This window comes from Danaus plexippus (genome assembly GCF_018135715.1).
Source record: "Danaus plexippus chromosome 3 unlocalized genomic scaffold, MEX_DaPlex mxdp_30, whole genome shotgun sequence".
NCBI lineage: Eukaryota > Metazoa > Arthropoda > Insecta > Lepidoptera > Nymphalidae > Danaus > Danaus plexippus.
In genome coordinates this window covers 516,824-529,943 of record NW_026869845.1, presented here as the reverse complement: position 1 = coordinate 529,943, position 13,120 = coordinate 516,824, and the positions used below count along the sequence as shown (strand labels likewise).

Sequence of the window (13,120 nt, the reverse complement as noted above, 5' to 3'; positions counted from 1 at the left end):
TTGCAAAACATTTTTGGATATTTTTAATTTTCAAAGACTCACGCGACTTGTATAAGTGTCAGAATCTCGTTCGTCGACTAATCTGTCGAGATGACGATTGAAGGAATCCGGCGAGAATTCGCTAAACTTATTCAGTTGAGTGTTCCGTTGAGTCTCTCGCTCCAGCGTGCTTTGTCCGTACCGACTGGAATCTAGGCTGAATGAAAAATAATATTTTAATAATTTGTAACTAATATACATAGATACCTATATATATATATATATATACTCAATTATCAAAAGAACTTTACCTGTTATTTTTAAACATTTGCCTCGTTTTCTCCACCGTCTCCCAGGAATCGTTTCGCGAGCGATATTTTCCTCCCGGATCGCTTGTATCCGCTGTGCCTATTGGGAGATTCAGTATATTTTTAATGAAAAACGTATTTATTTTTATTGGTAGTTGTAAATACTTACTTGGACTGCCATATCTCTTCACCCTGTCTGTTTCAAGTGATGACAACGGACTGCTTTGATCAATATTGTCTTGGGAGCCGCTAAACGAACTGTATACTTTATAATTCGAACGCTTTTCAACAACACGCTTTGTTGTTGTCACCGGACTGTAACGATCGATGGGACTGCTGACCCTATTCCGAAATAGAAAACGATTCCATTATTTTCATATATTTCTTTATTTTATTATAAATTTTGTGTTAGTGTTATAATGAGAACAATTTGAACTGGAATATTTTAAACAAAGCGTACCTGTTAATTGGACTGTTCGTCCTATTCAATGGACTATCCTTTCTCGTTAGCGGACTCGTTCGACCGATAGGACTCGTAGCTCTGTATGGGCTGGTAGCTCGGTAAGGACTACTCGACCTTGCAAAATCAAGTCTTGAACCGTTCCCTAGGTGTTTTGATGTGATCGGACTAGCATTTCTATTCCTAGGACTATCGGGATCGTGTGAAGTATAACTCTCCTTCTGTTTTATTCTCGAATTAGTAAATGATTCGGTCACATCGTGTTTCGATGTAATCGGACTACTTGTTCTATTCCTAGAAGTCTCCGAATCGTATAAAGTGTTAGAACTTTCCCTTTGTTTATTTATTCTCGAAAACGAATCAGTGACATCGTAATTCCTTTCTTTTGTATCCGATCCAAACGATGATTTGTAAAAATCGTTCGAGTTTCGACGATCTTCGCGCCGATCTATTGAACGCGAAGCCTGCTTTGTTGTATTGCTTTCATACAAATTGTAGTTATTGAGAGGACTCTCTGATCGCATTCTTGTTACTGAAAAGAAAATAAAGTAAAGTTAACTTTTTTCCTTATATTTTAGAGATAATAAAGAAAAAAAGTTACCAGGGCTGGAGATTCTTGCGTAGGCAGGGCTTGAGGGACTCGCACTGTCTCGAGGTTTCTTAGAGCGGGAACCAACTCTAAATACGTGCGGCGAACCATGGACATCGTAGCCATTGAAATAGATGTATAACTGTGGACACAAATAAAAAATATAATGGATCTTAATATAATACAATTACGCTAAATCTGAAGCTGGAGCAAGTCGTCGGTTATAATTACGAATCGAAAATGACTTTTTATTGTGGTGTTGCGCTACAATGTGTCTTATAAACGGATAAACATACCAACATTATAAATCCATTTTGTACATTAACAAGATAAAATCGGATAGATTAAAAAAAAATTATCTTTAAGAGCTATCAAAAATAACAAGAAATAGCTTAGAAGATGCTTAGATAAAAATAAACAGTTAACTTCATACTTACTCTGTGTTTCCCTGCAGCTTTTGGCAAGAATGTTGCACGATACTTAGTTGTGGATAATTTTTCAAGAGCGCACATCACGCTACGTTTATCGTGAACAATATCTAGTTGTAGGTCACCCTTGACACCACAGCCTTTAGTATCTAATTCGAAAGAATGAGGCTTGAGAGGTTCAGCACCTTCAAGAGCTCCGGGACTAAGACGTACTCCAGCTGGGTCGAAAACTTCACATGTAAATGGGCCACCCTAGAATCAATATAAATATCTTATGTACCAAAGAATATTTATGAAGTATGGTATGTTATTTTATTTAATATGCAATTCTTATGTACTATTTACTTAACGTTTTGATATAATCAAATACAGGCAAATAAAGTCGGTTTGTAAGAAAACCGCCACTGTAGTTATCTATATCTAAAATCAAGAATTTCTCTTTTCAAATAATTATAACTATAAAAGGTATTTAGTTTGTAAAAGGTGGTTATAATATTCAGTTTTAATGCTTAAACTTTCTTAGTATAATTCGAATGTATAAAATACTTGTATGTGTTCCCCTTTGTATGTGATAGCAATCGTCCAAATTCCTGCTTCATCTGGTTGAAAGATTGCGCTGGAGGCAGTTGTTCCTGGAGCTGATGGAGGTGGATGACGAGGTTCTAAGGGAACAGCTCGACCGCTTGGAGAGTGGGCTGTTACGTCTATATCCTGTCTTCTGGGTGCACCTTTTAGAATAAGCCTTCTTTAATAAAAATTAATAAATAATAAAATTAAGAACGTAAATTAGTACAAGTAGAATTCTTAATTCTTTCTACTCTATTTTTCTAAAAATAACAAATTTTTCTTAAAATATAAATAAAAACTTTAGTGATAATAACACTAGGCTTTCTTTTTAATGTAAAATGTGTCAGAAATACATTAAATTATTCATAATAAACAGTACACACACTACAATGTCTTTGACACACACATATAAAACGTCAATACATGCAGATATCTCAATGTGTAAATTGTCAAAAAATTTCATAATAGTAACATTTCTTTTAAATATTTGACTTGAAATAATCAATTAATAAACGTTTGGCGATATCAAGTATGATTCAATGTATGTTATCTCGTTCCAGTTTTACTATAAATAAATTTAATTTGTCAAGTAAATAATATATTGTTATTTTGGAGGAAATTCATTGTTTTTTTTTGTTTTCGAGTATCAGACACGAACCTGTAGCACTCACGAGTACTTCAACGATACTACCAGCAGCACAAGGCGCCATGCCTGGTGGTGGAACTGAGACAACACGAGGTAGAACACGGAAAAAATATCTTCCATCCACCCTGGTTAGAAAAAGAAATCAATATGACCGTCTCGTTTCTTTTTATTTCATTTTTAATGACAAAAATATTATTTTTAAAATAAACGTATAATGATAATACCTAATATTATCAACTGTAAGGACGATCTCATGCATGCCTGCGTGTTCAGGCACGAATTCGCCCGCGCCTTTTGTGTCTAATTTTAGTCTTGATTCCTGTTCCAGTGGGTTAACTATAGACACTTTCACGTCAGAAATCGATAACTCGTTTGATATGCTTTCCACTTTGATGTAAGTCTGCGAACAGGGAAATAATAATATTTTTACTACATAATATGAAAGGAAATGCTATCTTTTTATGAATAATAGAAAAAGAGGTCGGTGGTTATTAGTTTCGAAAAATATTTAATTTACTAACAGGTTCCCCAACTCTGCCTGATGTTGAATCGAGGGCTACTCGCAGCATATCATGGACTGGCGGTCGTGGTGGTATGTTTCGGAATTGTGCTGCCCACGACATAACACCAAGATGTTCCACATCACTTTGGCTCATATCCTTTGCTGACAGCACCGGTTGAACTCCTAGAAATAGGATCATAAGGAGATTATAAAAAAGTTCTAAATGTTTCTCGTAGTGATGAGAATTTAAGCATCTGCAAGTGTTTTTAATGGATACAGTGCTCGTGTTAATGATATTTATATGTGTCCAGATTTACTTTGTGAGTAGAATACCTTCAGAATATTTTGTATCTACTAATGCATAAGTACAACACATATATACCGTTACCTTACCTGAAATAAATTTGCCTCTTTGAATTCGTTTGGTAGTAGAATTAATTTCGTATCTCATTTCATCACAAAATATAATTGGACGCATAAATTTGTAACTGAACGAAAAGCCTTATTTTAAATAATAATTGATAATGCATATCAATTGGGAACGAATCCGATCTCTTTGTTCATATTGCGATTATTATAGAATGTATATTCATGTAAGGATAAACATATTTGCTTTCGTTCGCCCAGCGGTTGAGAGTTTATTTTACGGTTTAAAAATAAATAGATAAACTAGCTTACTCCTATTATAAATTTTATATATACATATTGTTTTATATTATCTGTATTTATAAAAGCTTATATTCTCTATGTTGTAATAGGTGCTCATTAGACAGTTTGAGATAAAGTAACTGTATGGAAATGTATCTATAATTATATAAAAACATAACGTTAAACTGTAAATGAAATGCACAGAGTTTACTCAACCAATCATTATTGATATAAACGTTCCATTGATGATTTTCAAGTGAAATATTGGTTTACCACTAAATTGTCAATGTCCCGCAATTGTAAAAACTTTCCCATAAAATTGCACAGATACTGTTCAATGCGAATAACATACCCAGTTTCTTGCCAGCATCGATAGCCATTTGACAGTTCTCCTCCCACTTGGCCGGATCACGTCGGAGCCTGTTCGGCGGTGGCGCTGGCCCTCCCATGGATCTGACAAGCTCGTTGGCTACACGACCGTCGTTCCAATCAGTCTGGAATTTTTTTAATTAAATTATCATATATATTGAATATGCATAATATTTATAAATCCCTCGCCTTAAAAAACGGCGGTAGACGAGGTAAATACGTTTTTAATCATGCGGTAACTCTCTAATTGGCTCACATACCATACAAACGCGTTAACTGGTTATATTGTTTGTTACATGCTTAAAGTTATTGTAAAATAAAAATATAAAAAACCATTGACATATTTACAAACACGTGAATGTTTTGAAAAATACAATTAATTGCTTTATGTGGTATTACTTTGTGAGTGCTCGGTTATTATTAATTGGAACTTTATTGTTCTAACACGCTCAATTAATAAACAAACTTTATTTAACTATTCGAATCACAAAGAGTTATGATAATTAATATACGTAATTTACTTCTTTATTTATAATATCTTTGCCTTCGATTTCTATTCGACGTTTGTATAAAAAGGTTTATCAAGGAGAAATGTTTACTGTGCAATCTAAATGCAACAGAAAAAATATATTTAGATATTAAAAAAAAAACAACATTTTCTTTTCATGTTCGTATCGTTATAATTATATCAACAAATTCCTAATAGATATATATGTAAACTCAATATTGATACCAAACGTACAAGTATATTCGTATAAATGTATTTTATTATAATATATTATTTATAATCGCGATGGCAACTGGACCCGCACGGCGAATCAATGGAATGCTGACAAGTTTCATATATTTCCTATACTAATAATAAGTGCAATTTATAACAAAAATATACCGTGAAATTTGTAATAGGTCGCTCCAAGCGAGAGTTGACCCAATCTAAAGTTGACTTGATACCCGAGGAGTCTGGTTTCATGAAGTAGGACAGATAGGTCATTCCAGAAAGCTCATCCAGCCATGGCGATGCCAAGTATTCTGGCTCCAATACCATTGGTACTTCGAGTTCTCTATGAGCCAGCCTCATAGCTCTGCGACAGTTTTCGATTGCTTCGTGACGATCTGAAGATAAACATCAAATAATCTACCTCCTTATTCCATATTATAAAAATACTAGCTAAACTTGAAATATTTTTTTGTATTTTTCAACCATAAAAGAAAAAATACTCTATTTAGCTTATCCGTCAAGAAGACGAAGCTTATCGGAGCGTGGAAACTTTTGAGGCATATAAAAGGATACCTCGCTTACATCTGATACCGAATTTTGTATTATAATATTATTATAGGTATTTTAGAGGTAAGTAATTCTTTTAATGTTATAGCTTAATGTATGGATATTATTCTTTCACTGCAACTAGTGAGCGCTTTTTCAATAAAAAAAAATTATGTACCCAGTTGGTAAATAGACGACGTACTGGAAGAATTTTAATGTAGTATTATTATAAATGTTAATAAATATAAAAGAAAGAGGATAAATATAAGATTTACAATAACGTCTATTATAGAAAAGGGAGTTACATTATACAAAAGGTAATTGTCCGTATTATGAGCGTGATCGCTATGAATAATTAATGGAGATTATTGAAATCAAACAATATAAAGATTGGTTAAATAATAGGGTGGCTACTGCATTGAAAAATGATTTATCCTCCGTTGATGAGAGGTTTTCAAGATTTATGTAGCGAATAATAAATACTAAACAAAATTAAGTATATCATGTTGCTCGTTATCCAAGGGTTGAAACTAATAAAGCCTTTTATAGAATATTAAGTTAACATTTTGAAGAACCAATTTAAATATTCTTAAGGCCCACTTACTGAGGAAAAAAAAATAATTCTTGGAAATAGATTATACTTACTTAATTCTTTCCAATTTGGGAATATTCCTGGTTTGCAGTAATCGAGCAGAGCTGAAAGAAGGATTCCACTATTCCAGTCTGTGGTTAAATTGTTGACTTTGCACTCCGGTAGAGCTGCTTGTAGCCATGATAGCATAAGCTTCCTACAAAGTATTGATCAATTAAAAATAAGTTCACCTAATCTAGTTAATTTTGTTATAATGAAACCTTCCCGGGAATGTCTATTAACACAGTATAATTAACTTTTGGTGAAATTTGCTTCAAACCCACTAACAGAAGGGTTATATGAATTAAATTTATATAAAATGCTCTTGTCCCTCGCCTAATGACCGTATTACGGAGTTAATTAGTAAAAAAATCTGCATTCAGGTAAAATACAATAACGAAGTTTAAATACCTTGTAAATTAAATTTTAATAAATGAATGTATATCTGTATGTTAAATATATATGAGACGTAACCTCTTAGCATTCAATGGATTCACCGTGCAGGTGCCGGGTCCATCGCGTTGCAGGGAAAGGAGCTTTAACAGTGCTTGGGACTTGCGACCCAGATGTAGGTTTAAAGGGCCCCTAACTAACGCGCGTTAAACGCTCACTTCCACTGTCCAAGCTCCTCTCCCTACCTAACCAAATTTGAAAATAACCTACTAGGGCAGCCTTCAAAGTACGTTCCCAGAAATAATTGATGTGAGTTCTGGACAGGCCCAAGTCTTTTAGTAGGTTATAGAGAGATTTAGCCGTTATACCTCTCGCTCCCTCTTCTACTGTGTATAAATGGACGAAGAACCTATTTCCAGTGAATTCGTTAGTGAGCTCGTAATATTTGTTGACTTTGATGGTATGATCTTTGGGGATGTTGGTTTCCCAAGGAACCGTAAGCTCTATCATTACAACGCGCTTTAAAATTTGCGAATACATAAATATGTTGGTCTGGAGGCCGACGCACAAATATCCTCGGGGATTTTGTATTGTTTTTCATACGTATCCATCATTATAGTCCAATCCGAAGCCGTTTTAAGGATGGAGTATGGCTTGAAATTTGATTTTATAGCCCTAGTGCCTTCTCTCACGAAACCTACTAATCGCTCGTTCGGCTTCCGAAAGTCTAACCGCTTTACGTATGAGTTCCAGCTCCATATCGTGACGACGCGAGTATTGACCGCTATCCGGGAGTTTCTTACATCCCACTAACAAATGCCAAGCAGTTCCAACTGCCTTCCCACAGATATAGCAAGTCTTATTGGTACCTTTACCCCATCTTACTAAATGACTCTGATCTGGGAGAGTCATTTGGAACGCATTGCGATAGCATTTTAGCAATGCTGGCGAGTAATCATGGATTAAAGTGCGCCATTTTAGTCTAATGGGATGCAAAAATCTTCTATGTCTAACCACTCTTTCTGCATTTCTAAACTCATTGCATGAATCTTATATAATCTCTTGGAAACTCTCAGGTGTTTATAGAACTCCGATGACCTTTTTAGACTCATGCCAAAATTATTGCGATCCCTTATTAAAGCCGACGAATCAGCCGTTAGTGTGAGCCCGAGCCACAACTTCAACATCTTTATGACGCTTGCATCAAACTTTGACAAAAGGGTTATATTGAAATCATAGATGAGGAAAGGCCAATTTAAACGTGAAGTTAGGTAATTATCGTAGATCCAAGCTTTTTTTAAAGTTACTGATCTGTTGGATACCTACCTTGTTGAGATCGTTTAAAAAGCTATCTACTATTCCTTCTAAAGATGGAGTACGACCTAAATATACATATATACACATGGATAGTCAATTTTTATGGAGTCTATTCATCAAATTATGTGTGAATTGTGAAGGAAAAGGATCATGTAACCGATTAAATTTTCCCATACCGTTATAACAATTTGTTAATATAAGAAATGAAATTAAATGTGACTTCATAACAATTTAGAGCTCTTACTATGAAACTATTATTGGAAAGTATTGTAAACTATTTATTAATTAATAATTTACAAAGATATGGCGTGATTGAAAAAAGTGTATTTAATTTAATCAATACTATTGTTTCAATTATTTTTTTTTTTTTAATTTTTTAAAATTTTCTTAAATAAGGCTAAACATATGATTATAATTTGTTTTTGTGAAACCATGAAATTTTTAAGCAATCACGAAAATGCAATCAAATCAAAGTAAATAGATTTACAAGGATGTAACGCAATAAGTGTTTCGAGTTGGCGTAAGCGTAGCGCTAATTGATCGTTCGCGTTGCGCCGGCGCACCGCTGCTAAATACAGTTAACCATTATAGAGACCGTGGAGTAATTTTAGATGATAACGAAAGATAAAACCTCGCAGAAACGGTATAATACTTTAAAATCACTAAAAGAACCTGCATTTATACATCTTGTTTCATGATTATATTTTTTATCAGTGTAAAATTTGTTAATACTGTGTGATATTTTAAATACGTGTTAAAAAATATAATGTTTTAAGTTTGAATGTTTTTTCTTAATTATACTTTTGATTATTTTTTCATTATACTTTTGATGATTTACACACCTGGGCGGGAATTTGCTCCTTCCTATTTGGTAACGGACGATGAGAGACCAGATTAATCCCAATATTAGTTTCAGATTTCCATTTACAATATCCACGTTACCTGTAAAGTTAAACCACTAACATAAACATGTTTGTAATTAAAAATATATTTTTATTATAAAGTTCAACAGAATTAAGCTATCTTGTTTTATAAATATGCATCAATTTGTACATATAAATTTTACATTACATTTACATACTTTACTAATTCACTATGCCTTATTAACAACTACTTTTATATCATTATCAGCCTATCGGAGCCTACTGCTGAGCAAAGGCGTCTTCTAACATGAAGAAGGTTAGAGCATTAATCACCACGCTCTCTCAAGACGGGTTGGCGATTTAAATCTTACAATTTGAAATTATAAGACCAGGTTTCCTCACGATGTTTTCCTTCACAGTCTGTCAGTGGTGTCTAAATACTCTTAGAAAGTACATATGACTAGGAAAATATCACTTTGGTACTTTCCAAGTTTTGAACCCGCACCCTCACATATGAGAGGTGGGCCTTTAACCTCCAGTCCACCACGACTATATAAATTATAATGTTGTTAAAATATATAAAGGTTATGTACATATTCATACAAACCCATACACATACACACATAGCAAAGTTCACATGCCTAGTTTATTTACAATTGACATTTCTTCTAAATTGTCAAAATCATACATAATTATTTTTGTTATTTTGATTTCGTTTTCATATTAATAACATATTCTTCATGAATATCCTATTAATAACATATTCTTCATGAATATATGTTAAATATATAGTTAGACTATTTTTTATTATATCCCGACAGTCGTACAGAAATTATCGACCTATTTTAGATGATATTTCGCAAGTATATGATTACAGTGCAGGAATGATATATTTTTAAATTTTTGTACTGAGAATTCTGAGGGGATTGAAGAACGGATATTTAATCGATTGATATGTAAATAAAAACACAAGTAATAAGTTTCTTACCGATATTCACAAGTTTAACACCATCGTCTTCAATGGCTTGTAGTGCGGTGGTAACATTCTCTAATCTATGGTGTTGGTTGCTAGGCTTTGAACTCCAACCCTTGAGCCTTCTTCCTTGTAGAGCTTCTACCAGGGAACACAAAACGGTGCCATCCCTTAAATCTTCCACCAAGTCTACGACCTATAAACAAAACAATATGTTTATGAATTGGAAGCAACGTTACAGTTATTGTTTATTAGATTTGAAAACAAAATTTAATGTTTACAAATTATGCATTCGTTTCAAATCCAATTCAGATACTTATTCACATCAGTTGAATTTAATGTTACCTTAATATTTGCTGGCTTTAATGTCTCATTGACCCAGTTCCTAAACGTGTTAGCTTGGATTTCCACCCACAGATCCTCGTGGCCTTTAATAGCCATGGCTTTGGCAGCTGTGCCTTCTGGGCTCCTTGCAGCCAATCCGGCTTGAGTGATACGACCCGCGGATCCCTCTGGCGTGTGGGCCTTTAGTCCCTGATGTGTCACCCTAACTCCCTCCATATTGTATTCAGAATTATTCCTGCTATAAATTGTTAATGTTTTCTATTTCCTCATTCATTATAAAACGTGTGGGTTTCATCTGAAACAGAGAATTATATTATATAAAAGAGATACTGTTTGAAAGTTTCATGTTTTAAGCGTTGAAAATGTATGATTGCTCTGAAATATTAAACTATTGCTGCGGTTTGGATGCACTATGGAAGTGTTTTTCACACTGAATTGAAATACAACGAATAATCATTTTTAGATCATGATGAACATTATATATTTATTATTAACTTGTTTTCCTCCATATAATTGTTTCAAATTTTTTAGCACAATAGGTTCTCCTTTGAAAAAAGTTCTCCTTTGGTTCTCATTTCATAAAAGACTATTAATGTCAGTCCATATTAATTGTTGATAGTATTAATCTCGTGTTGCCTCATCTCATATTTGTTACTATTGTTCATATAGTATAAGTTGACATTTACGACTGTCTTTAAATTTAGTTTTTACTCTATATAAATTACACAGAACAAACGTTGCATGTTTAATAAATAACGATCAGTGTTTTATGTGAATCATTCCAACGATGTTATTTTGCTTTGAACGCAAACATTAATCTGATGCTTAGTTGTTGACCGCGGTAATGTGTGAATCGTGAGTGTCGTCAACATCCCATACAATGACGATGATATTGTCATTTGTACTAGAATAATTAGTATCTGATATTAAACATCGATAAGTATTTTTTAACACGTTTGTATTGTTAATATTATAAATGTAGTCTTTTTAAAAAACTAATTATTACGTAAACGTCTTAAATGTTGGATGAATTTTATTATTTATTTTGTTAAATATTAAAAGTCTTATATATACGCCTAACGTTAATAACTTTGTTAGTATCCTAAATTCTTTATAAGTTAATTGTATTAATTTACTCATTATTTTTCTATTAATTTCACATTGGCCTTAATATTTTAATACCTTCAATAGTTAATAACTGGAACAATGATTATATTCCAATTAGATTAACGATAAAAACAATTTCAACAGAAACCTTTATTTCAGACGACTGGGAGTAAACAAACAAAGTTATATAATTCACCTTAAGTACACTGTTGTAAAATAAATTGTATTGTAGACTGTTAAATAAGGCTAGAGACATAAAATCTCCCATAAAATTCCCATAGACTTAAAACAGGTGGGTTCGTATTCTTAAGATTCCGGATCGAATGTTATATTTTCTTAATTTTTTTTTGTCTTTTATTTTATGCCGGTACGTAGAATCCCAAATTACAATCTTATGAATTATATAATATGTAGGGTTAAAAGATATCTATGTTGTATAATTAGTTATAATATATTATAATTTTTACAAAAAATATATTTTTTTTTTTTTATTTACACTAATTATACATTACATATATAAACCATACAATTAACATTTAAAACTTGTTAAGTAAAGATAACTGAAAAATTTAAATGGAGTTATGATTATCGTGAACCAATATTTGTTAATAATTACGATATTATACATTGTAACCAATTCAATGTACATAAATTATTGTGGTGGTAGAGCCTAGCTGTGGTCAAATTGCTGCAGCTCGAACTTGGGCTGGCTCAACCGGGGAAGTACCACCCTCTCACAGAAGATCGGCGTGAAGCAGTCTATAATGGCTGCGTTTCGTCCGATGAGTGAGAGAGCCGGTTGCCCTTTCCTTTTTCTCACACTTGTTCTTTTCCCTTTTCCCCACCTTTCCCCTCTCTCTTCCCCAAACAAGGGTGGCAACGCATCCGTAAAATTATTTTGCGGATGTCCATGGGCGACGGTACTACCTCCATCAGGTAGGCCGTCTGTTCGTTTTCCCCCTTTATCATAAAAAAAAGTTTATAATATAGTATAAATCATTGCATGTCATATTTTTTTAATATATGACTATATAATATCCGCGTGGGTCATAAAAATTTTGTATACTGATTAATATTAATGTTAGCATCGTGGGTTGAGATAACAGCATCGGTTTTTCTAACGTCATCTTTATTTTAGTAAGACGTATCACTGTCAATACTTGTGACGTAACGTATAAAAATTGTTTAATCAATATTTTTCATGAGTTTTTTATACAAGTTATAGAATGACATTGATAAAAAAAATAATATAAATGAAATTTTGTATAAGATAAATGTAAAAAAATATGATTTATTGGATGAAATACCATATAAGGTATCGGAAATTACTCGAGCCGCAAGGACATAAGAGGAATGCGTTTTAAATACTAATTACTCATTTTATATTGTAGTAGTGTTTGTCCGTCACATCATGAATCATAGTAAAATATAAAGCCATATAAGTCCATAGAAATGTACAAAGAAGTAAGACTGATAAAAATATATTTTACATTTTATTTTTATGTACATATATTGTACACTCATAGCTTATTTATATAGCTTAAATTATTTTTTTTTTTTGTCTTCGATATTATGACCAGTTCTAAGTGAGCTTTGAATGAAAATAATGAAAATGCTTTTTGTTAACGGTATCAGAATATCGATGAAGCTTACAGAAACATGAATGAAGTATTTACTGATATAACATTTTCAAACTCTTTTTGATATGCAAAAATAAAAATTATGCAAAAA

General features: G+C 32.8%; 1 protein-coding gene across 3 annotated transcripts in view; it reads right to left on the bottom strand.

Annotated features, from left to right (window-relative positions):
* The window catches only part of LOC116768910 (filamin-C), a 57,878-nt gene that overhangs the window by 36,339 nt on the left and 8,419 nt on the right, over window positions 1-13,120 (bottom strand). For all 3 annotated transcript variants that reach the window (XM_061526908.1, XM_061526907.1, XM_061526909.1), the window contains exons 2-17: window positions 10,283-10,577; window positions 9,953-10,133; window positions 8,944-9,043; window positions 6,406-6,548; window positions 5,386-5,609; window positions 4,480-4,621; window positions 3,499-3,662; window positions 3,202-3,377; window positions 2,990-3,102; window positions 2,311-2,492; window positions 1,774-2,016; window positions 1,349-1,478; window positions 748-1,279; window positions 457-629; window positions 291-387; window positions 43-196 (exon numbers count right to left, since the gene is read on the bottom strand). In XM_061526908.1, coding sequence (XP_061382892.1) covers window positions 43-196; window positions 291-387; window positions 457-629; window positions 748-1,279; window positions 1,349-1,478; window positions 1,774-2,016; window positions 2,311-2,492; window positions 2,990-3,102; window positions 3,202-3,377; window positions 3,499-3,662; window positions 4,480-4,621; window positions 5,386-5,609; window positions 6,406-6,548; window positions 8,944-9,043; window positions 9,953-10,133; window positions 10,283-10,498 — 2,970 coding nt within the window. In that variant the 5' untranslated portion in view covers window positions 10,499-10,577. The remainder of the gene's footprint in view (window positions 1-42; window positions 197-290; window positions 388-456; window positions 630-747; window positions 1,280-1,348; window positions 1,479-1,773; window positions 2,017-2,310; window positions 2,493-2,989; window positions 3,103-3,201; window positions 3,378-3,498; window positions 3,663-4,479; window positions 4,622-5,385; window positions 5,610-6,405; window positions 6,549-8,943; window positions 9,044-9,952; window positions 10,134-10,282; window positions 10,578-13,120) is intronic.